Source organism: Phoenix dactylifera, chromosome 7 (genome assembly GCF_051530095.1).
Source record: "Phoenix dactylifera cultivar Ajwa chromosome 7, Ajwa_hap1_PhDact_Kaust_v1.1, whole genome shotgun sequence".
Lineage (NCBI taxonomy): Eukaryota > Viridiplantae > Streptophyta > Magnoliopsida > Arecales > Arecaceae > Phoenix > Phoenix dactylifera.
Window position 1 is genome coordinate 6,503,217 of NC_143196.1, and position 22,542 is coordinate 6,525,758.

Sequence of the window (22,542 nt, forward strand, 5' to 3'; positions counted from 1 at the left end):
ACTGCAATTTTCTACCCCTAGCCAATTATTCTACCCATAAGAAGACTCACCATTAGAAAAACGGCTCTTCATTCTTAATGCACTCATAACCCTCAAGTATAATTATACAATAACAAGCATATCAGATATTCCAACATATTGATAATTATACATGTAATAAGAAGCCTAGGTGTTTAAAATAATTGGCCATGCTCATAAACACTGCGCGCTCGTTTGATTCGCAGAAAAAAATAAAAAAAATATAATCAACGAAAAAGTAAAAAGATACATCTTGTTTGGTTGAAGTTTTTAAAAGAGAAATACGAAAAAATTATATTTCCGCAGGCATATGATTCCACGTTTCATGAAAAAAAAAATCTCATGAAAAATACGAAAAAATTATTTTTCTGTGATCTGAAAATCAAAATATTTTTATTTTTTCAAAAAAAAATTATTTAAGAATTTTTAATTGATCCTAATTTTTATTAAAATTATAATAAAAATTACATATAATTTTTTTAAAAATCTGTCACTTTTGTGTAGTCAGCCAAACATACTTTACTAAGCATTCTCTTTTCAAAAATCTTATTACCATGAGAAAAAATACGAAAAAATACTTCCTGCAAAGTGCCCGATATTAAAAATTTAACAAAACCGCTACCTATAAATGATTGGCCATGCCACATTTTTTTATTAATGACCTTAATTTTGCACAGATTCTCAGTTTTAGCAGCTTAGAGCAATCAACAGAAAAATACTTCAGCAAATAAAATACATGAGCGTAATCGGTGGAACTAGAAAAGTTCACATCAACTCCAACAAATCATCCACTACATGGCAGTGCTGCAATTAAAAAAGCACCAAGTTGCCCACGAGGTCATCTGCAAATTTGAACAAGGATATCTATCATCAGGCAGCCTCCTGCTCCATGGGTAACACACTAGATTTCCAGAGTAAAGCTTCTTGTCCTAGGCGTACAACCTTCATGAACCAGAGCCTAGCAGTAAGACTAAACAAGTTCGGAACATTCCAATACTCCTCATTAGACCATACACAGATGCCCCACTGAAACAGTACCTCATCAGCACCATTAGGACATGCAGCATGATGCAACTCAATCATCCAAGGAAACAACTCTTTTAAGCCCGAGTAAGCAGTTAAACAGAAACATGGCATTTCCTCCCAAAATAGTCAGCAGTGCAGCATTGGCAATGTCGAAAGCCATGATGGCTTCAAGGTCTTTAACAGTGTATATATCTACATTACAGGACTAAAAGTAACCTCCAGTTATGAAAAAACCAGTTACCCAAGCTGTTCTGGTAACCAAAGCCAGGATACATATGTTACATAGTATAGCTACAGACATCGAAAGGCCTACTTCCAATCTGTTAGCATTGAGATGGAAAGCTTCTCCCCAGGTCAATTGCAGACAGTTTTGAGTCTCTTTGCAGCCTGCGCGAACCCTACAATAACCTGCAACTCATCCAATTGCTTCATGATGAACAGAAAGCAATTGGGTTTCCACAATGCCGAGTGAAAATCCTTGGTGGGCTTTACATGAAATCGTTTTGAATCTAAAAGCAAACGAAGCAAAGAGGGGAAATTTTGCAAACTTACCTGTGACATGAAATGCCTCTGAACTGCTTCAATTAGCTGCTCCTTGGAGGGGTTAGGACTTGCAGCCACCTGTTCCAGGCCAAAAAGGCACGAGTCCCGCATAAAGGATATATAAAAAAAGACATTAAAGGGGGAAAAACCCATAATGTATGAAATAGATTGATTGCTTGTTCATTTTACTATTAAAGATAATAATCGATAAATCATTATAATTGAGGTACTTACAAGATTGAAGTGACGCCAATATCTCCATAATGCTGTTGTTTCTAGCTTGCTCAGGTCAACTTTCTGCACCAAACACATGAAAATTTTAACCATGAATAAAGCTACAAATAATTTATTGAAATGAGTCGTGAACGTTGCTCTAGACATGAATGACTCAGAAAAAATAAATAAAAAAAGATGGTGCACAGCAGAAAGAATCTAAAATGGCATCTCCCAGCACCTGGCACATCACAGCCCTAACTGTAGTGTGATATGCCAGGTGCAGGAAATCCCCAAGCTGAATCACGTCCAATAGTACTGCTTCTGCAGCATAGCATTGCTCACTCGACAGTCATGAGCATGGGTCATACCGTTGTGCCCCTGGAGGATGAAACAGATCCCTTAGATTGAGAATCACACGAATGAGACCGGCTCGAGGATTTGCCAGAAGACCCTTTGTGCTGTCTACTTCTGGATCTGTGTGGCTTTTGTGATTGTGTGTCATCAGATGCTGCCAGAGTTAGTTACAGCAAACAGGAAGTCATAAGAGCAAGAAAATGATGAAGCCTGATCCAACAACCCAATTAAACAGTGAAAAGATGCTCTTGGAACATTAAAGGTTGTGGATTAAGAAGCATATTCAGACTAGGTAACAAGGATGCTATATTTTTCAGAAAATTCCTCAAGATGTCCCTTACCAAAAATGGCTTTGCTTTAGCACCTAATCCTAGTAGTAGTTTAACATTCTAGTAAGAGCACTTCAATTATCAAAATATCAATAACTACAATAAACGTGTGAACCGATTTATACTTCATCCCCTTAGCCACTAAATAAGACCAAATTTAGCTAACAAATAATAACAAAACAAATATTCCATAAATATTACCATCAATTTTCAGTTGTCATGTTTCCAAACTAGTACAATTCATTTTCATGTATGGAACTGAATACAGAACCTCTTCTATCTCCATGATCAAGCCGAGAAGATGCTAGATAAAATAGTTATACCAAAACCTCTGCATTCCAACTTAACCTATAAGCGACAGTATCATAACAACATGCAATTGAATGTTGCAGAAAGCTAAAACCATAGATATTAAGATCCTTATGCATGCACTAGACATAAGATTGTTTATTTGAGAATCGATATACTACATGACAGCATACAGAAAGAATTGTTGCCTAACGACAATCGAAAGGCCCATAAAAGGGGGAAAAGGAAGACCGATGTAGTACAAAAAACAAGACCCTTGACAACTACTCAAAGAAGGGCGAGTGAGGATCACAAATAATATTCCTGGAGCAGAAGAAACTTAGCAGCATGAGTTCTTGATAAATTACACGACTTTAAAAAAGGGAGAAAGAAAATCGACAATAAGATATAAAGTGAGTGCTCACCCATGTCAGAAACATTCCACTGCATATTTTCACATCCAATCTCATCATCCTCCTCATGACCAGTTGGGGCTTCAATCACACTAAGTGCATTTCTTTGCAGCTTCACCTCTATGCCATTAGTCAGGACCTGAAATTTCATGAATGAGCAAATCGAATGACAAATTAATAACCTTAAATCCATCAGATAAACAAATCAGTTCATAGAAGAAATTATCATAGATCAGAATAAAGATTAAACAGAGAACCAGATGAAAATGACAGAAATACAACAAAGCATGAAGGAAGAACATACAATCTCCAGGCACAAACAACTAACTCTAGCAATCATGAAAACCACCACAAAACTCTAACAAGATTTCTTTAGTAAGCGCATACCATGACCATAACGATCCAGGCCTTTTCCATCTAACTGGGTTAGATTTCCATTCTACGAGTATTCCTATTGAGTAAGTGCATGGCATCATTAAAAGTATTCCTCATTGTCTAGTAAGCGATCATTAGAAGTGTAGAAAATTACAATTATAGGCCTTAAAGAGAATCAAATGTCAAATTTTGACTCTTCGGATTGAATTTTCATCTGCTGCCGCACGAGAGAGAGAGAGAGAGAGAGAGAGAGAGAGAGAGAGAGAGAGAGAGAGAGAGCATGATAATCACAAAATCATTGTAGACCTGTGATGTATGTAGAAGACCTAGGATTGCATTCCATCTCAAACCAACAGACTACTTTTAGTGACATTATTTTTAAAAAAAAAAACACTATCAGAATACCATCTTATACAACAGGCTCCAAGATAATTCAAAAAATGTCAGAAGATGTCATTATTATCTACAGTGATTCCTTACTGGAAATCTAAGGAACCTTAGCCATTGATAAGGAAAGGTCTCATTGCCCAACAACAAATTCTACATACATGCCGTAAACATGGAACAAAACACAACTTTAAATGAGTTACAAATCAAACATACTCCTTGCTTTATAGCTAAAAGTATAACCATCAATAAGGAACAGCCAAACTACCCACAGACAGCTCCTACATGCAGATTATCTATATGCAACAAAATACAATTTCAAGTCAGAAATCAAATTTTCAAACATAAAAAGTAGGGTTTTTTGCATGGATACCCTTCTAAATATCAGATTTTGCGTGAATACCCTTCCAAAATTGATATTTGCATGTATACCCTCGTAAAACTCCGTTATTGTACAAATACCCCTAATATAACGATTGTTCTAACAGAGTTAAAAAAATATTTATATTAATTAAAAATAAAATTAAAAATTGAAATGACGTTATTATCCTTACTCTTCCCACACCCCCAACCTCCCCCCCCCCCCCAAGCGCGGCGCCCGGCTTCCCCCCCCCTCCCCCGCGGCTTCCCCCCGCGTATCGGGATTGCAATCGCGCGCGTCAGCCCGCAGGCGATCGAGATCGCGATCCCGCGGGCCATGGGGAGCAAGATCGGCCCAAGATCGCGATGCAGCTTGCTCGCAATCTCCTTCCTCCTTCCTCCCTGTTCTGTAATCCAACAAATGATAAACAAAAATTCTTCTTACTTCTAAATCTATCCTCTCCGAAAATTAGCCGAGAACGCGATCCATCCTTCAAATCTTCCAAATCTCTCTTATCTTTCATTGTCAGAATGCAACTCTACATTTAATCAAAAAGGGCACAACGAAAAATTAAAAAGATGTGCCAAGTGGCTGTCAGTTAGATATCTACCTTGAAAATAAGTAAACAACGATGACTCAGGCTCAATGCAACATCTATTAAACCAAAATAATAATAATAATAATAATTCACACCATCTGTTTCTCTGACTCTAACACAATCAGTTGACAGAATAGCTGAGATCTAGACCTACTCACAGCATTCACAATGAAGAGTCCATCAGATACAGCCAATTTGTAAATCCTATTGTATATTTTTGTTATATTCATGATAAAGAAACAGGCCTCTGGTCATAGAACCAAATGCATTTCCTAATAAATACAGGATTATAAAGGCTATCATATTAATTAATGTATCTAAATTCTTTCCATCTACTAGAATTTTTTTTGCGTATATACCCTTCTAAATATAAAAAATTGTATTAATATCTTTGTAAAGTTACTATTTGCTTGTATACCTTATAAAAATTTCTATTTGCACGCCTACCCATTAAGAGTATTTTAGTCATTTTAATTTGAAAACGTTAATTTTTTAACGGCGTTAGATGGTATGGGTATATATGCAAAGTTAAAAATAAAAAAGGATAGAATAGCAAAACAAGTATTTTACAAGGGTATACATGCAAATATCAATTTTGGAAGGGTATTCACGCAAAATCCAATATTTAGAAGGGTATCCATGCAAAAAACCCTAAAAACTATAATGACCAAGAAAAAAATTACATTGCTACCTGCAAATTTCTATATATATCATCCAAATGCAACAAAATACTTTAGACAAGCTATAACTTAATTATACTCTTATAATAGCGAAAATTCATAACCAACAAGAAAGAAAGGTTATGTTGCTTACAGACAATTATTACATTTATGTCATTCAAGTGCAAGAAAATACAGCTTCAAGCACGTCACAAATCAAAAATATTTTTCTCCATAAATATTAAATAAAAAGAGAATTTAAAAGGCACGTTGGGGGCCTTACCAAAAATCCCAAAAAAAAAAAATCATTAGCTCAGGAAAGAAGTATGCCAAGCACATGAACTCGGATCCAGATGATCCAAAATTCCAGATTTCATTTGAACACTTGTTGATTTCGTATATTCCATAGATATCTGCTGAATAGTTAAATAATACAGCAGAAGACACAAAATCTGAGAACAAATTGCAACTAAAACATATAAAACAGGGACAGCAAACAAAAGGAAAGAAAGATTCAAAAGAGACATATCAATAAACCATGCATACACAGTTGATCTAATCAAGATCTAAAAATCCCCAAGGGAAAAATTAATAAATAGCCATTATCGTGCCAGCTATTAACTATAAAGTGCATCCCCAACTTATATGACACGTAATTACGAAGTGATTCCAAAATTTACATAAATGCAGAGATGCCAGTATTGAATTATCCGAATTCAAACAAATAAAATTGTCAAATCTCAAAATTTGAGGTCGAAAATCAGCCAAGATATCCTCCATTCGCAACAATTAATCAATCAAGACCCCAAATGGCCCAAATAACCTATAATTCAAGTACATTACACTCAAACCCTGGATATATTGACTGAAAATAGGACATGCAACCGGAACACAACCAAGAATCCAGAGGAAAACAATTTCACCCTCGAGCTATGAGTCCATAAAACAGTAGTCATGCGTAAATATGATAATCTAGCAGCGATCATCCAGAAGAACCATTACGCTCAATACTTCAACTGCAATCATAGAAATTGTGCCAGGAATTCATGACCATCGAAGCTAATTATAATCAGATGATCATCAAAAGCCAGGACAAATCTCTATCACACCGAAGTAGCCTGATCAGAAAAACCCTAAAAGTCGACTTGAATCGCATATACTACACTCAAAAAAATCTGAAAATTTTGATTTGCTACAAGAAATCTGGCATGCACAAACCCTAAAAGGAAAGTTTATCTACTCAATTCATCAATGCAGCAAAGAACCCTAAAATCCAAGTCGATTGACGTGGATTACCAAAATTAGCAAGTATTCCTAGACATGCAACTAATAAGTGCATCACTAAACACTGAAATGCAATTTAAAATCGAAACAAGAAGACATAGAAAGAAAGAATGAAGCATCTTTATCAAGATCCAAGCTTCAAAAGAAGTACTTATTTCTTAACTTCATAAACTCCAATTAGCAAAACCTCAAATCCAAACCCTAAACTCATCGAATTCTACCACATTGTCCAATTAAACCCAGACAATGAACTAATACATCAAAACGCGAATTTTTGCTTCAAAATCTTGTTCAACAAAAAGAATTTTTTTTTAAGGAAAAAAAAAGAACGAAGCATCCGAATTACACCCCTAGAGATCCACAAAAAATCTCTAAGAAACCCCATTTCGGGCAGCAATCTCGAGAAATTACCAGCCAATGCCACCCGCCTAGGCCGACGGCCTTCTTGACGACCCCCTGGAGGCCGACAAGCACGGATTTGGTCCGGTTGTTGCCGGTCACCACCACCTTGGTGTGCCGCGGTAGCACCGATAGCTCCTCCTCGCTGCTCTCCCCGCAGCTCTGCTGCGTCAGCCCGTATCCACCGTTCATCTCCCGCACAACGGCCTCCAGCATTCCACTCCTCCTCCCTCCACTCCCCCCCACCCCCACCTCCACTCCACCGAACCAATTCCACCCCCCTCAAAAAAAAAAATCAAAACTTTGAGCAAATCAAAGCTACGGATCCCTCAAGAACTCGAGATCAATCATTTCGTAAGAGAATTCGGAGAATTTTTTAGCGGAATTTGAGCAAGGAAACAGGGGAATTTTAGCGGAATTAATGCAAGCGAGAGAGAGAGAGAGAGAGAGAGAGAGAGACTGTGCTTTCTCGCTTTCCTTCTCACTCTTTTCTATCCTCTCTTTTTTTTTCTCCCTGTTTGGCTTCGCGGCTCTGAATCCCGACGACGAGGGGAGGGCCAATGGGAGTAGGACGCGTGTCCCTCTCCGGGTCGGGCCTCGGTCACGGCTAGCGGTTACTGGTAGCGGGGTTGGCCGCGAAAACGGACAGGATTGCCCCTGGTTTTTCCTCTCTTCTCTTATTCTTTTATTTTTATTTATGGAGTGGGCGAGATGGCTAACTATGTAACTTGTAACGCTTTTTCTTGTATCCGTTACGTAAATGATACTTGACACATGTACGTGCATGAGCTCGCAGCCAACCCCACTTTTTTTTCCCTTCGATATTGTATTTATTCAAGCATGTGTCATGCATCTGATACGTGGATTCGTATAAATGTTGTTCGACATAAAGAGTGTCTTACTTGTACAATGACGTAGTTTCATAAAAGGAAAAGTTAATTATAATTTTTTCAAGCTTTTTGGTTGTAATATATTTTATGTGAAGCATTCAAGTTGTTAAACATATTGTTAATGCATGTTATATATATACACATAAAAATATATGCTTTGTTAATTGCTACTATTGAAACTAATATCTTTTAAAGTCATTGTTTAAGCAAGAGTTGTAGGAAATATATATCATGTCATATTCTATATTCAATGCATGATGTATGTATCATCTTAACCAGCAGCCAATTACTTCTTTGTAATGTTTTATAACAAAACAAGTACCACGTGTGATATATATATATATATATATATATATATATATATATATATATATATATATATATATATATATATATATATATATATATTGTACGATTATTATAGATACCACTATTATTAGCAGGGTTTCGAACAAATCTTTTTTTATTACTTGGATTAATAAATAGGTTGAAATTGTTTTTTAAAAAATGAATTTCTTACTTGCATATATGTCTTGCATAGTTCGGATCATAAGGTAAGAACTACTAGATAGTGCATGATTTTTTCTTTTTTTTGAGTTTCATGTTTATAAAATGAGATGATAAATGCTTGCTAGATGTATGGTTGAAGTATGAAAGTCAATATAGACTAATTGTTTAGCTAAAAGGTGGCAGAAGTACGAGCACAATGAGAGTACGTGCTGGCATATTAATTATTCAGAGTGCCTCTAATTTATTTAGATTTGGTTCTGAAAATTGAACGGATCTAATTTTAGAATCCGACTCGATCTCACATGTTCTTTAAAATGGATCGGAACGGATCTAAGCAGGTGGGTCGAGTTGGGTGGTAGGTCAAAGCAGAGTCATGGCATTCATGCAACTTAGGTGATATGTAGTGGTTGACATTGATGATATCATCTACTTTGCTCTGCCGCTTATGCTAACATGATTAATGTAAGTGATTCCTTGTGCATGACAAAAACAAACAGGCTATTTCTCATTTCCTCTTTTTCTGACTCCCTAATCGAAAAGGCTGCTATGCTGTTTTAATAAAGCCAGTGGCAATTTCTGTGATTGTTTCCGATGACGAGGGCAGAAATGGAAGCGGAGATAACGAGAACCGTAGCAGAGAGGGTGCCGTAAACGGGGCCCGCGCGTGGGTCAAAGTCTTATCCGACACCGACCTTTTTCTCGCTCCCACTACCACCCTCCACCTCAAATTAAGTTAAAAAAAAAATCTAGGGGCGATTGCTCCAGCTGTTTTCCCGCCACCGGCAGAGAATCATAGCCGTCAATCCTACCACCCAGAGGTCGCAGTCCGCCGGATCACGCGGGAAAGGATGGCGACCCTCGGATGTGGACACCCCAACACCTACTCTGTTTTTAAAATGGCCTAGAGACTTATATCTAATAATATGTAAAATCTATATTTATATTAAATTAAATTAAAAAATATGATTATTTTTAAATAAAAATACATATTTTTTTATATTCTTTGATGGCTGTAATATTATATAAAATTATTTAATTATTTTTTAAAAAATTATTGGAAGTAAATATAATTTATCTTCAAAGTTTTAAAATTTACTCTAATTTTTAATATACAGCAAGCTTTACATTAAGCACATATGTTCGAAGTTCTCAAATGATATAAAAGAATATTATAATTAAATAATATACTCTAAAGAGATAAAAGAATACTGCTACTATTAATATATGCTATTTCTCTTTCGCTCACTCTGCTTCTGGACAGAGATAGTGTCAGTAAGGAGCAAAAAGGTATGAATCCTTAAAGAGAGAGAGCGTTGCCATCAATTGCCTGAGAGGAAAAAGAATGGCCAAACTGTCCTACTCTGGACCCATTTATTGTACGCTCCCTTAACTCTGTTTTCATTGTCGTTGTCCGTAGTGAAATGTGCGCATATATATATATATATATATAGGAGTTTTTCTATTTTTTCCCCTTAGTTTGATGGAAAGAGACATGAAGTTGGAAATTGTTTTTTTTCCAAAGTAGTTATATGATGGGTAGTGGAGAACAAAATGAGCCGACACCTTGTTCTTACTCAGCTGAGGACTCAAAAAATATTGGAAACCGAATCTTGATTGATGTAATAGAACAGGGATATTACAAGCTCAACAAAAATAATAAAATTAGCATAGTTGATTTGCATTGATAAATTTTAGAATTATTAGTTTTGAAATTAATTATCTAAAATATTTTGATGAGTAAACAATATTTTTGTTTGGTGGAAAAGTGTTTGAAAAGATTGTTAATTATGTTGATAGCCAATATTTGGTATATATCAGTTTTATATTGGATGACATTATAAAATTAAAATAAATTATGGTTGGGTATTGATGGCTTCTAAATATCAACACCAAAAGGAGATCTTGTATGCTATGAAACTGGCCTATCCATTGTATCTAAATCTCTAGCACAACCACCAATAGCAAATTATAAAATTGTTCCATCTTTTAGAAATAAAAATTTAGTAGCTTGTTTGCATGGGTGAACTATGAGAAGCAAGAGATGTAGCATGCTAATATAAAAATGAAAGAAATCTCTAATCAATTGCATGAGTGATAAGAATACTAGTTAATGCTTGAGTATTTGATTATTGCTCCAAGTAAGATATGTCCTACATGTATGATAGATGTGACTGCAAGAGCATGGAATATTAGTCCTTATTGAGTAACTACAATATATATATATATATATATATATATATATATATATATATATATATATATATATATATATATATATATATATATATATATATATATATATATATATAGGCTTATCAAAATGAGGAAAGGTGACCCTAAACATTTTGTGTTTGTGGAATTGATACTCTTGTGACTTATTGTATTATTCTCACTTTTTTTTCTTTTTTTTTTTTCTTTTTTTTTGGGGGGGGGGGTGGGGGGGGGGGGGGGGGGGGGGGGGGGTCTTTGATTCAATGAAGGATTTGAGTAATATTTCCTAATCTTGTACATGTTGTCATACAACTAAGAAATCTATGGTCTCCAAAGAGCCCTATTAAGTTTTGATGAAACCATGAAAGTTTGGTTGTATACTGTTTTAAAAGTTTTGTTTTCTTAGAACAACCGAGAACTAGGATGGATAGGAGCTAAGGAAAAATCATATGAGGGTAGTATTTAAACCAAAAGTCAGCGATATCAACGTTGAGTAACTCTACCAACTAATTGATTCCCTTTCATAAAAAAATTGTTTAGCAGCACACTTGCCACAAATTATAGACATATTGTCTTTTTCTCATAGTTAGACATGTTTCTTCTTTAATTAATTTATAAATTTTGAATGAAATTGTATGTGAAATCATGTGCAGCTTCCATGCTTCTCTTAATTGACGAGCATCATATACTACTTCCATTCGTAGGTATGGCGCTTCAAAACATGTTTCAACCATGATTTTGTTACGACATTACATGGATAAGAGCTATAATATAAGACCATAATCAATTGATATAGCAATATAACTTTAGTTAATTAAAAATATTGCCACTAGGAATCAGTCCGAGCGAGGATCCGAGCACCTTTTTCTCTCTCAGCATCATCTCGGAAGCGGCCAGCATTGGAGCCATCATCACCCAAGCACCGCGATCATCATCTCGCCTCCCTGGAGCACATCGTGATTTTCGACCGTCTAAACAACCAATCATCCGAGCTCTTCAATAGCTCAACTATCTTAGCATCTTAATCAAATCAATTTCTAGCGGCAACAAAAATTACGGAGGAATTAATTTTTTGAATTTTTTTACTACCATATAATAGTAGCCATTATGTGAAAGGAAACCACTGAATAAATAATGCAATAATTTTATATATTATTACTTTCATATTTAAATAATTTTATGTTATATTAATTATTTTTAAAAAAGAATGTTTACTTTTGTAAAAAAATGTAGCAAAAATTGTGATCAACATATAATGCTCCCGTAATGGCCATAACAAGTTTAATGTTCATTATTTATGTTCCATTTAAGGCCATAGGATGGCTGTCAAGTCAAACTTATGCTTTTTTTTTTTTTTGGTCAAAAGTCAAACTTATGCTTCATGCACATTGCAAAACCATCGTTCGGAGAAGAGAGTTGGAATGAATCACTTTCATGGGATTTGCATCATTTATTAGTATCGAGTTAATTAATACATGACATGGCCCAAAGTTGAAATCGTTGGCCATGATGTGAAAGGTAATTCAGCTATCAAGCCTTTTGAGTGCCAACCTGTTATATTGGCCCTCAATTCAAGAAACTTTTTGTTTGGGTTCGACTAATTTAATTACTTTAAGAAAGCTAGGCACATAATAGCTGATATCCCAAACTCATCATAAGAACGATTACAAAAAATAATATTCTTAAACCTATAAAGGATATGAATATATTATTCAATATATAGTTCTATGATTTGAGTGTTATAAGCTGGTCATCCAAGCACTTCTCTTTATGAAACTTTTTTACATTTTTCACTACTTATCATTGGAATATTTCTCCATAACAATAAGGTTTTTGACCATATATTGAAGCTTGTCTTTCCTCCTCAAATCAAAAGTAGGAATACTAAAGCTGCCCCATTTCTTCAGCACTTGGCTTTACTGCACCAAGCACTCATTACCGTCAACATTTTTTTTTTTTTGATGAAATCATTACTGTCAACATTCTCTTGCCTTTGTTGAATGACCCACTTGTACGGATGAACAAAAAGTGTAGGCGCCAAATGATGTTGAGCAGCTCGTTTTACGTTCACTTTCCTTTTCGCTTGATACAAGATGAAAACCCTTTTTGGTTGGAAGAAGCTAATCTGTCTCATTTCGGTCACAATATCTTTCAAATGCTAAAAAAAATTTTGAGCAGAGATTTGATCACAATATTACCAACATTACCGGTGCTCGCAAAATATGTTGCTATACCTGCGCAAACATAGAGATTTGATCTTTTACAGAACATTATTTTATTTTGATGCATGATAAAAAATCAAATAATAACTGTATAACTTGTTATATAAAATCCTCTAGGTATATTTTCAATAGCTGAATAGTTCTTTCAGAATTCTTTGTCCAGTCTTAGCCTGTCTATGATGAACCAAATTTCATAATAAAGGAAAACTGGTTCTGGATGCTAGTTTCAGTGTTCTAAACATTGGAGCCATATGAGAGAAGTCTCTCTCCTTGCGGACATTTAAGGAGGTCAGCATGAAGTTGATGAAGTTTTTAATAGTTCACAACAACCAGAACAAATATGCCAGTAACCGGACAGCTCAAGCTCATTGAATACCAGACCTGCTCCTTCATCTCATTTCTTTGAATGAGATCGAGAATTGATCATGGGTCGTAATTTGTCGGTAATTTAAGTCTAAAACAATTTTTAGCAGAAATAGAACAGTGAAAATAAGATATATATGTGACATTATATGACTAGGCAAATGTCTTTTATTCCTTGGTGCGTCGCATCCTCATGATATTACAATTGATTCTCCTAAAGTTTACCTACCTCGATAGCTCAAATTACTACAATCAACATATAATTTGATCATTTTGGCCACATAAAGCTTTGACACAGTAATGCATAACATCATCCCTCTAGCCACTACTTTTTTTCATTTGTTTAAGCTCCAATGAAAGCAGATATATCACAATTTGTTACCACTCTTTTAACACCTCCTATATGATTCTTATTATTAGGTGAAACCTTATCATAGTACAATCTCTCTGTAGAAATGAAGGCAATGTAGAAGTTAGAATGCAGCCCCTTTCAGAGTTAATCCTAACAACTGGAACAAGTGAGAACTTAAAAATTGAAAAATTACAGGTTATACAGAACAACTATGAGAGCTTGGAAAGCATTGAAGTGATCATCATGGCTCGTGCAATGGTCCTTTCCTAGCTGTTGTCTTTGCTTCTGGAGTTTTGGCAAGCTTCTTCAAGGACCCCACACCCACATTATTACTCTTACAAGCAGCATGGGCTTCCATCCTCAGCTGTACTTCTGAAAGAAAGGTGGTGTTTCACGAGATCAGTCAAGACTACTCAGAATGAAACAAAGACAAAGTAAGAACTGCTGCTTTTTCAGTGGAGCTAGTATTGCTTCCTCTAATAGAGCCTGGTCGTTACCACAAACAGGATGTCTCAGCTTTGAATGCTTTAAAGGATTCTCCTACTTGTTTATAAATATTCATTCATGAAAGCATTGCATTCAACCGAAATCTGTCAAAATAAAAGATAAATACAAAAGAACTTCCTTTGGAGAATGCATAGATCTACATCTAACATGAACAGTCAAGTAGCCATAAAGCATGTGAAGGTAGTGTTCTCTATTGGTTGGCCATATTTTCCTCCATTCTTCTTTCACGGAGTTGATATGGTTGCAGCTAAAGCATTGTTTTTGGAGTAACAGATGGGCCCAAGCATTGTCATTCTTTGCAGATGATGTGGATAGAGACAAGAATAATGGATAGTGCAGGATGGGGTCGAATTTTTGTTCTGATGGCACTATTTTGGGCAGCTTGGAATGAGAACAATGCTGGTGCATTCTTCAGTAATAACAAAAACTTGGCCTTGTAGGTTTTGTTTGTGATCAATTAATTCATTGGAGGTCAAACAAGAGCTTCCTTGACAATGAAACATATTTACTCTGAGATGGAGCATGAAAACAAAGATGGCCATTGTAGTCCTGGAGTGGTGATATTAATGAACAAGCACGCGCACAGCATGCTCACGGTAAAAACTTCATGCATGATCCACCCTGATTTGAAGGGGTGTCGGAGAAAGCTGATGTAATAGCTCTCCATCACGCGCATAAGTTTCAACATTAGGTTGCCCGCTCATGTAGCACTAAATTCTTGCTTCAGTCTGTATAATGAAATTATAAATATTTAGATACATGCACTATTTGTGTGGTCACATACTCTCCATGTGCGAGTTCTATAATTTATATTGTCTATGTGCTTAATATTTTACGTATTGGCTGCAAGCCTTAATTTGGAGAATGTGTTGACTCAAACATGCTACAGGTCTAACAAGTATTTATTGTTATCGTATAACACTACGCAGTTAGTGTACTGGCCAACATGCTAGTATGGAGCAATTCAAACACACTACCAAGTGACATACATAAATGGTGCTCAGAGGCATATGGGTCTTATTAGTTCCAACAACTACCAGATCAGTCTGTATCTCATAATGCAGCATGACATGTACTAATGCTTAAAACAATACTTGTGATGCGGATAGGCACATTATGGTACTCAATTAGGAATTGAGTATCAATCGTGTAATGGTTAATTATCTAGATAGGTCATATCATATATTGTGCTGATTTTCTCCATACATGGTGTACAAAACTTTACGCTCCTAAATGAAGTCAGGACCAAGTTTATACGGTAATTCGATACTGTGATGCAGGAAGGAGCAGAAATAAAAGGGCCCATACTGGAGAGCATGTTCCAGATAATATGTGAAATTTTATACTTAATAACATGGTCTTGAATTGTGCTTGCAGGTTCAAAGACGGCATAGACTCCAATTACTGGATAAATTAGAATTTTTCCATGAAACTACCTGACTGATAATTTTCCATACGCCACTTAAGGGTTCATATGTCTCATTAAGTAGTTTCGTGATATCCAACAGAAAAACATAAAAGTGCAGTTGATTAAGCAACACAGACAGTTGTGTTGTGTGCTGGCATAAATATGAAGTTGGACAAGGTAAGCTCCAAATGTACTCACAAGGCAACATTAGGTTATTTATGTAAACTGCAACCTACATCTATATGCAATTATGCATTATGCTCTGAGGGAAGTACAATCAACCAATCTAAAGGGCTTAACTAAAAGACCAGCTTGTGATATCATTACCATGAAAATAAAAATAAAAATTATTTTATAACCTCTGGATAATTTACATGACAGTTAACTATATAATTTAAGTACCTCCATTAGAACATCATTGTAATCACAATTGGCAACCTTGACAATTACACATCTAGAGGTTCTTTCTCTCACTAACATAACTTTCAAATAATAATTATCAATAAAAAAAATTCTCAAGTTTCTAAAATTGAAGCATGCCATGAGAAACCCGAAATGAGTTCAAAAAGCTTTACCCAGCTGGCCCTAGATTCTAAAAGAAAAACCTAAAAGATGTCACGAATAAGACCAAACATAATTACCTCCTTTTCGGTATGCCTGAAGCGACACCTAAGAAACATGCCTAGCAATGGAGACCTTTCCCAAAGAAACCTTAAGAACATATTATCCCTCTCAGTCTTGCTTCTACTAAAACATCTAGCTCACCACCTTTTGAAAAATCTAGACAGACTTCTTCTTCAAAAGCATACTCTCTTCCTCTCAAGCATGCCTTTCACACTCATCTTTTTCTCCCCCCTCTTCCTCTTGAAAGCCTTGCTTTCAAACTCTCATAGAGCTTAAGAGACCTCATATTCTTCCTTTTCTCCTCATCTTTCTCCTATTCTCTAACTTGCAAGAAAAAGGGCATCTGAGAAACCATAACCGAGGTGAATACCAAAGAATCACATGGTTTGTAACTTCATATATTTTAAACAAGCAGCAACATACTCATTTCCACTCCAATACCTCGAATCCATGCTTGTGTTTACTTCCTTATCCTTTAAGACAGGAAAAATAGAAGACAAAATAGCACGGACAATGGGTAAGTATTTCAAGAATTACAATTACATAGCGACATGGATTCAACACCACAGAGTACGGACATGAGAAAAGGCTAAATTATACAGACATAAATTCAAGTTTTCCACTAACACAGTTGCAAAGCAAGACAAAATAGCTCATTGGTTAAACATATATGTGACAGGTTGAAGATAATAATCGAAAGGGCCACCATACACTGCAAGGAGAAGCACTTGTTCATGATTCCTAGAGGATAAAATCTGTAACTTGTAGCCATAATGACATATCAGAACAAGAATTTTTCTAGAGAATAGGAGGATTTGGTTCACTGAAAGTGTCCTACAACGAATAGAGTTGAATTTTCTTTTAGTCTTATTTATTGTACAGTTCTAGAATCTGATTGAGCTGCAGACAAGATACCACATATTTTCATTGTTTTCATAGGCAGTGATCATGAGATACAGGCACTTGCTTTGCCACCCGTTATACTTCACCTACGATGTATAGAAAAGGTTATATAGGATTTGGATGATTTCTCAATGAAAGATCATAATTAATGGTTATGAATGCACTTCACTAAATACATTGCAAGAAAAGAAATTCTTAGGAGAACATGATCCTTAATCTGTTTGACTTCGTATTTATGATTCTTGCTTGATTTCTCGATGGGTCCCCCCTTTCATTGCCTAAAAATTGTTGATTGCTTGTCAATATTTCTGATTAACCTGGGATTCATAACAAGGACTTGCCTGCTTGCATTTACAGAATTTTTAACTAAATATGGGCTGTATGATGATATAACCAATTAGAGTCACTATTGCATACTCAGAGCTATCAAACTAGAAGAACAACACTATTTAATCATAAAGCCTACAGAGATTTTAAGTTTCAGTTGAAACCTATTTGTTTTTACCGAAACAGATAGGCTTTGGCTGAGATCAATCTGAAATTGACCAATTCGTTGTCTTAAGTTTTAGGTATCAATCCAAAATTATAAGGTTAAAATATTTGAATGAAAGGTTGATATACCATTTATCATTAAATGCTTGTAGTATTCAGTAGAAGCATGGTCATAGTTTGAATTCGATTAGGGGTGCCATCTAATCAGGTCTAGGTTTTAGTAAACCCAGACCCAGACCTATACCCATTGAGGTTTGAGGTTTAAATTTTGTTCCATACCAACCCATTGAAGGATCCAGTTGGGTCCACTTTGAGGTAATAAAAATATCATAAAACCTGCAGGGCCTTTGAATCAGGCTCGGGTATACAAAACCTGCACCCTACTTAATGTGTATTGGGTTTGGGTCAGTGTGGATGAGGTTTGAACAATTAATCAAGTTATCTTATCAATAAAACATCCAATTTCATGCTCCAAAATTAAATCATGAACAAGTACTTGATAATTAACCATACGACAATGGCTGACTAAGAATTGAAAAGAGACATTTATTTTAAAGTCAACAAACACCTAAATATGTTCTAGCATGTGATATTTTTTATTTTTTCTACCCCATTAAGTTATAGAGCAACATATAGAGTTTCACGTACTAAGAGTTTAGAAATTGAAAGGTATATAAATAAAACTAATATTACATATGTATATAAATGAAACAATTAGTCGGGATCAGGTCAGGTCAAGTCTTAAAACCACAAACCTAGACCAGGCTTGAAATTTTCAATGGGTCTAACTTTTGGACCCACACCAAACCCACTAATTGATATGTTGGGGCTGGTTTTGGTTGGGACTGGGTTGGGTACCAGGTTTGCAGGTTAGGGTAACAGCCCTAAGTTTGACATCGTAATAGAATCTGTTAGTGAATAAAATTGCTTCATAGTTTTACCTAGAGGAGATGATACATCAATTTGGTTCTTGTGACTTATCAATTATAATTTAAGTGGCATTATTTCATTAATGCTATGCTCAAGAAAGAGTGAGATTTCAAATTCTTATCCAAGAAACCCCTACTATTCTCTGCCTTCTCTTTGAAATATCCAAAAATGGAGAAGAATCCTACAAATGTTTAATCTCGTTCCATTTATAACAACATTTTTTAGGCATGTATGTTTGAATGTGAAACCATGGCATAAGTAACGTGCATAGAAAGATGATGCTTATATAGTCAAACTATATAAATTATGATACTAGATAATCCAAAGAACAATAAAACAATGTGAATTAAATTGCCTTAATCTCTTTATTTTTATCTTACTTTTTCTATTTTAGGATGTTATACTGATATTTTGACCAAAACTTTGAAACTCAAAGAGAAGCTGCCAAAACCGAAACTCTATTTGGGAGACTGAAACCGAGTTTTATAACCTTGGCATATTTTAAAAATTTACCAATGATTGTTTTATCACGTCAGCTCCTCAGAAGTTTCCGGAATAAAAATTGCAGAATTGCTTAAATGATAATGATTTCACTTCTTGATGATATTAAACCTACATAAGTTAATAATATCTGTTTTCAACTTTTTATCTGGCTGCAAATAATCTTATTAAGTAGAGAAATAAATCAAGGGAGTGCAGTCCCTTAGAGGCCTTTCATTAATATAAAATGTTGATATAAACAATGGGTAAATATTTCAAGAATTTAATTCATACAGATGTTCAATCTGAAATACTTCTTCTAATTGAAGATGTTGGATTGCTAATATTGGTTTTTGAGAAGATCCCTAATGGGCCCTACACATTCTCACAAGCAAAGACAGCATGTAGTTCCATTTCTTGCAAATTTCAAATTATTTAAAACAATGGCCTCTTTTGCTCCTTGGAACATCAAGACGTTAGGACCAAATTAGTGTTTAAACTACAAAGCAATCTGAAGTTTGTAGGTTTATAATGCCATTGACAATAATTTTGATAGTTTGAACTAAACAATTGGGGAGAAATTCTGTTGAAGTTTTGAAGGAAGGTTCAGAAAAATCAAATATAAATTTAAAGTTGAATGGTAGATCTTCAAGAATAAAAGGAAACAGAAAGAGGACTCTGGAGATGTATATCCACCAATATTCTTCATGAATTTGTAGGATAAAATACCAATTACTTTATCAATAAATCTTTGAATTTTAGAAATAATACCATTTAATTCTTCAGGAAAATTCTAGGATAGCCTCCCCACGGCGGATGCCATGGACCACTCATGGAAATTACTGAGGCTACCTAAAAGTCTTAACATGTTTTTGAAGAATTTCCATGGATAATCCTTTCCTCTGAATATATCAATGAATCCAATTGTTGGTTAGAGTCATTTATATCAAAATTGGCCTGATTACAACATCCTATAATATAAATAACCTTAAACACCTATAGGAAAACCATTTATCAGCCACACGCAATACAATACAAGCATATAAAGAAGCAAGCTGCAGACAATGCTTTGAATGAGGCAAGACAGAGGAAAAAAAAAAAACCAACCCTTCTATTATTCACGAAAGCAAGAGGTGAGAACAATTGACATGTACATAGTCCGTGACACCTGCAGTAACATACAGAGTATCACAAGTAAAGAAGAACAATATCATTATTAGAAAAAAACGTACCAGGTAGGCTCCTCAATTCAATTTGGGTACCTAATGATCCTCTGCAAGACAACGGTCCTTGCCTTCCCTATATCTCTGCTGCACTGGTCTGTTTTTTCACCCAAATCCTCGATGCTCTTCGTAAACACCTCCACCTTCTCCTTGATCTCCTTAATTCCAAACTTCACTGCCTCCTCATCCCTGAGGGCGAAGTCAGCATTCTCCAGCAGCACATTAATCTGATCCTCCAAGCGATTGACGAGCACACCGATGCTATCCAAGTCCTTTATAACAATGTAGGTGCGAACCTGCATGGAGCTGAGAATTCCCTTTTGCCCCTTCAGTGCCTCCTGGTAGTCCTTGAACAATGAGTCAATCCATTTTCCCATCGACCCCACAGGAATGGAGGCTGCAGCAGCCAAAGCTGCAGCAACCGGTGGCGCAGCCACAGCGGCGGCAGCCACAGCGGCGGCAGCCACCGAGCAAATAATAATGGTGGCAACGGTGGCTGCAAAAATTATGTTAGAGACCTTCCTCCATGTCTTGATTGATTTCAGCTTCTTGTTGAGCTTGTTCTTCCGCTGATTTAGCTTCTCAAGCATCGATAGCTGCTGTCTATGGACCGACTGAAACTCCTTGAAGAATTCCTCTGTAAAAGGATCGCCGGCAGCCTTGAAATGCCTCAATTCCTCTAAAGTCCTTAAATACTTCTTCTTGCAGTCTTGTTCCACCACCTCCTCCTTCTCTTCCTCGAAGTGCTGGAGGGCAACATGGAGGATCAATTGGCTGTCCCGGGCCTTCTTGAGGCACTTCTCGAGGGCGGTGCAGAAGTCTAGAGTCTGGAGGCTGTTCTCAAAGTACTCCTCGACGAGGTTGAAGAGCTCGGGGTTCTTCCAGATGTCCTCCTTGCCCTCGAGGATGACCTTGACCACATCTTGGTTCATCTCGAGGAGGGACCCGGTGACCTGCCTGAGGGAGTCGAAGGAGAGGGAGCGCAACTCCACGCCGTGGGCGAGGGTGGAGATGACACGGCTGGTGCGCTCCTGGAGAGTGTCGTCGAAGGATCGGAGCTCCGGATCGAGGCGGCACGCCCTCTCGTAGGAGCTCAGCCCGGCCAAGTACTCCATGCCGCTGTGCCCGCCGGCGGAGGCGCTGGTGTCGCCACCGCCGTCGACGTTGAGGACTGGCGGCGTTCCAGTGCTGAGCTGACCGCCCATATCGGCCGAGATCTAACACCTCTATCCAACCCAAAAATCCAAACTTTGGTCAATAGAGAGAAAAAGGAGAGATTTTTATCAATCAGAATGCTTCAATCCAACGTAAAAATCGAAACTTTGGACCGAAGAAAGATGAATCGGGGTGGAAAAATTGTCTCGTTTACGCGATTAAGCAGGAAAGATCGAAACTTCTAAGTGACTAGGAGGAGATGAGGGAGAAGGGAGCAATGTGGGAGATGGGAGGTATTGGAAGGGGGGGAAAGAAAGGAGGAAAAGGGGTTTAAAAGGGAAAGGGAGATGGAAAGGGGGAAGAGGGGAGGAAAGAGGAAGAGTGTGGGATTTGGAGACGTCTTGTACGCATGAGAAATGAGGAGAAAGGGGATGTGGTCGGCAATGGAGATCCCAAGAAGCGACTTAATCTCTCTCTCTCTCTCTCTCTCTCTCTCTCTCTGTGTGTGTGTGTGTGCGCGTGCGCAGTTTCCACGCATGAAGCAAGGCAAGGAGAGGTTGGCAAGAGAGAGCGAGGGGTCAAAGAGCAACGTAGGAAGACTTGGGAAGACTAAAGAAGAAAAGAGGTAGAGAGGGTGCGCAGGGGGCAGAAGAAGGAATAAAGAAGAGGGGAGAAGGTAGGGACAGTGGAAGGAAGTACGCCAATGTCTTGGGGTCTAAAATGTCTGAACTGCCTTTAATCCCTTTAATGGGTCTTGTCCTTCCCTTATCAAGTGTCGAGATTTTTATGCTTGAAGTATCTACTTTCCTTTTTGTTTTTTATAAAAATTATAATTTGATTAGTGAGTTCTACTTTACTTTTTAAGATGGTGAGCATGTTATTGATATCATGGATGGATTTACTTGACTAATTGATCTAACTTTTTTCCTTCTACCATTTGATTTAATTTTCACTTTGCTTTATATCAAGATAATACTTTTCAACTTGCAAGTTGCGTATTTTTCTTTTATTATAATTTTATT

General features: G+C 36.5%; 2 protein-coding genes across 4 annotated transcripts; both read right to left on the minus strand.

Moving 5' to 3' along the window:
- Positions 1–1,129: 1,129 nt before the first annotated feature.
- On the minus strand, positions 1,130–7,757 carry LOC103698961 (uncharacterized). Its single transcript, XM_039117104.2, has 6 exons — positions 7,263–7,757; positions 3,200–3,326; positions 2,172–2,311; positions 1,822–1,884; positions 1,597–1,665; positions 1,130–1,470 (listed from the first exon to the last, which is right to left on the minus strand). The coding sequence occupies exons 1-6, from the start codon at positions 7,464–7,466 to the stop codon at positions 1,399–1,401; spliced, it is 675 nt and encodes a 224-aa protein (XP_038973032.1). The 5' UTR covers positions 7,467–7,757; the 3' UTR covers positions 1,130–1,398.
- Positions 7,758–13,812: 6,055 nt separating this feature from the next.
- On the minus strand, positions 13,813–22,214 carry LOC103696062 (UPF0496 protein 1-like). 3 transcript variants are annotated; one of them, XM_008777573.6, is made up of 3 exons: positions 20,405–22,214; positions 20,250–20,310; positions 13,813–14,170 (listed from the first exon to the last, which is right to left on the minus strand). In XM_008777573.6, the coding sequence occupies exons 1-3, from the start codon at positions 21,568–21,570 to the stop codon at positions 14,159–14,161; spliced, it is 1,239 nt and encodes a 412-aa protein (XP_008775795.4). In that variant the 5' UTR covers positions 21,571–22,214; the 3' UTR covers positions 13,813–14,158. The 3 variants fall into 3 exon arrangements, with proteins under 3 accessions (XP_008775795.4, XP_008775796.4, XP_088557248.2); XM_008777574.6 differs by lacking the exon at positions 20,250–20,310 and having other exon boundaries at positions 20,375–22,214; XM_088701122.2 differs by lacking the exon at positions 20,250–20,310 and having other exon boundaries at positions 13,813–14,284; positions 20,375–22,214.
- Between the last annotated feature and the right edge of the window lie 328 nt (positions 22,215–22,542).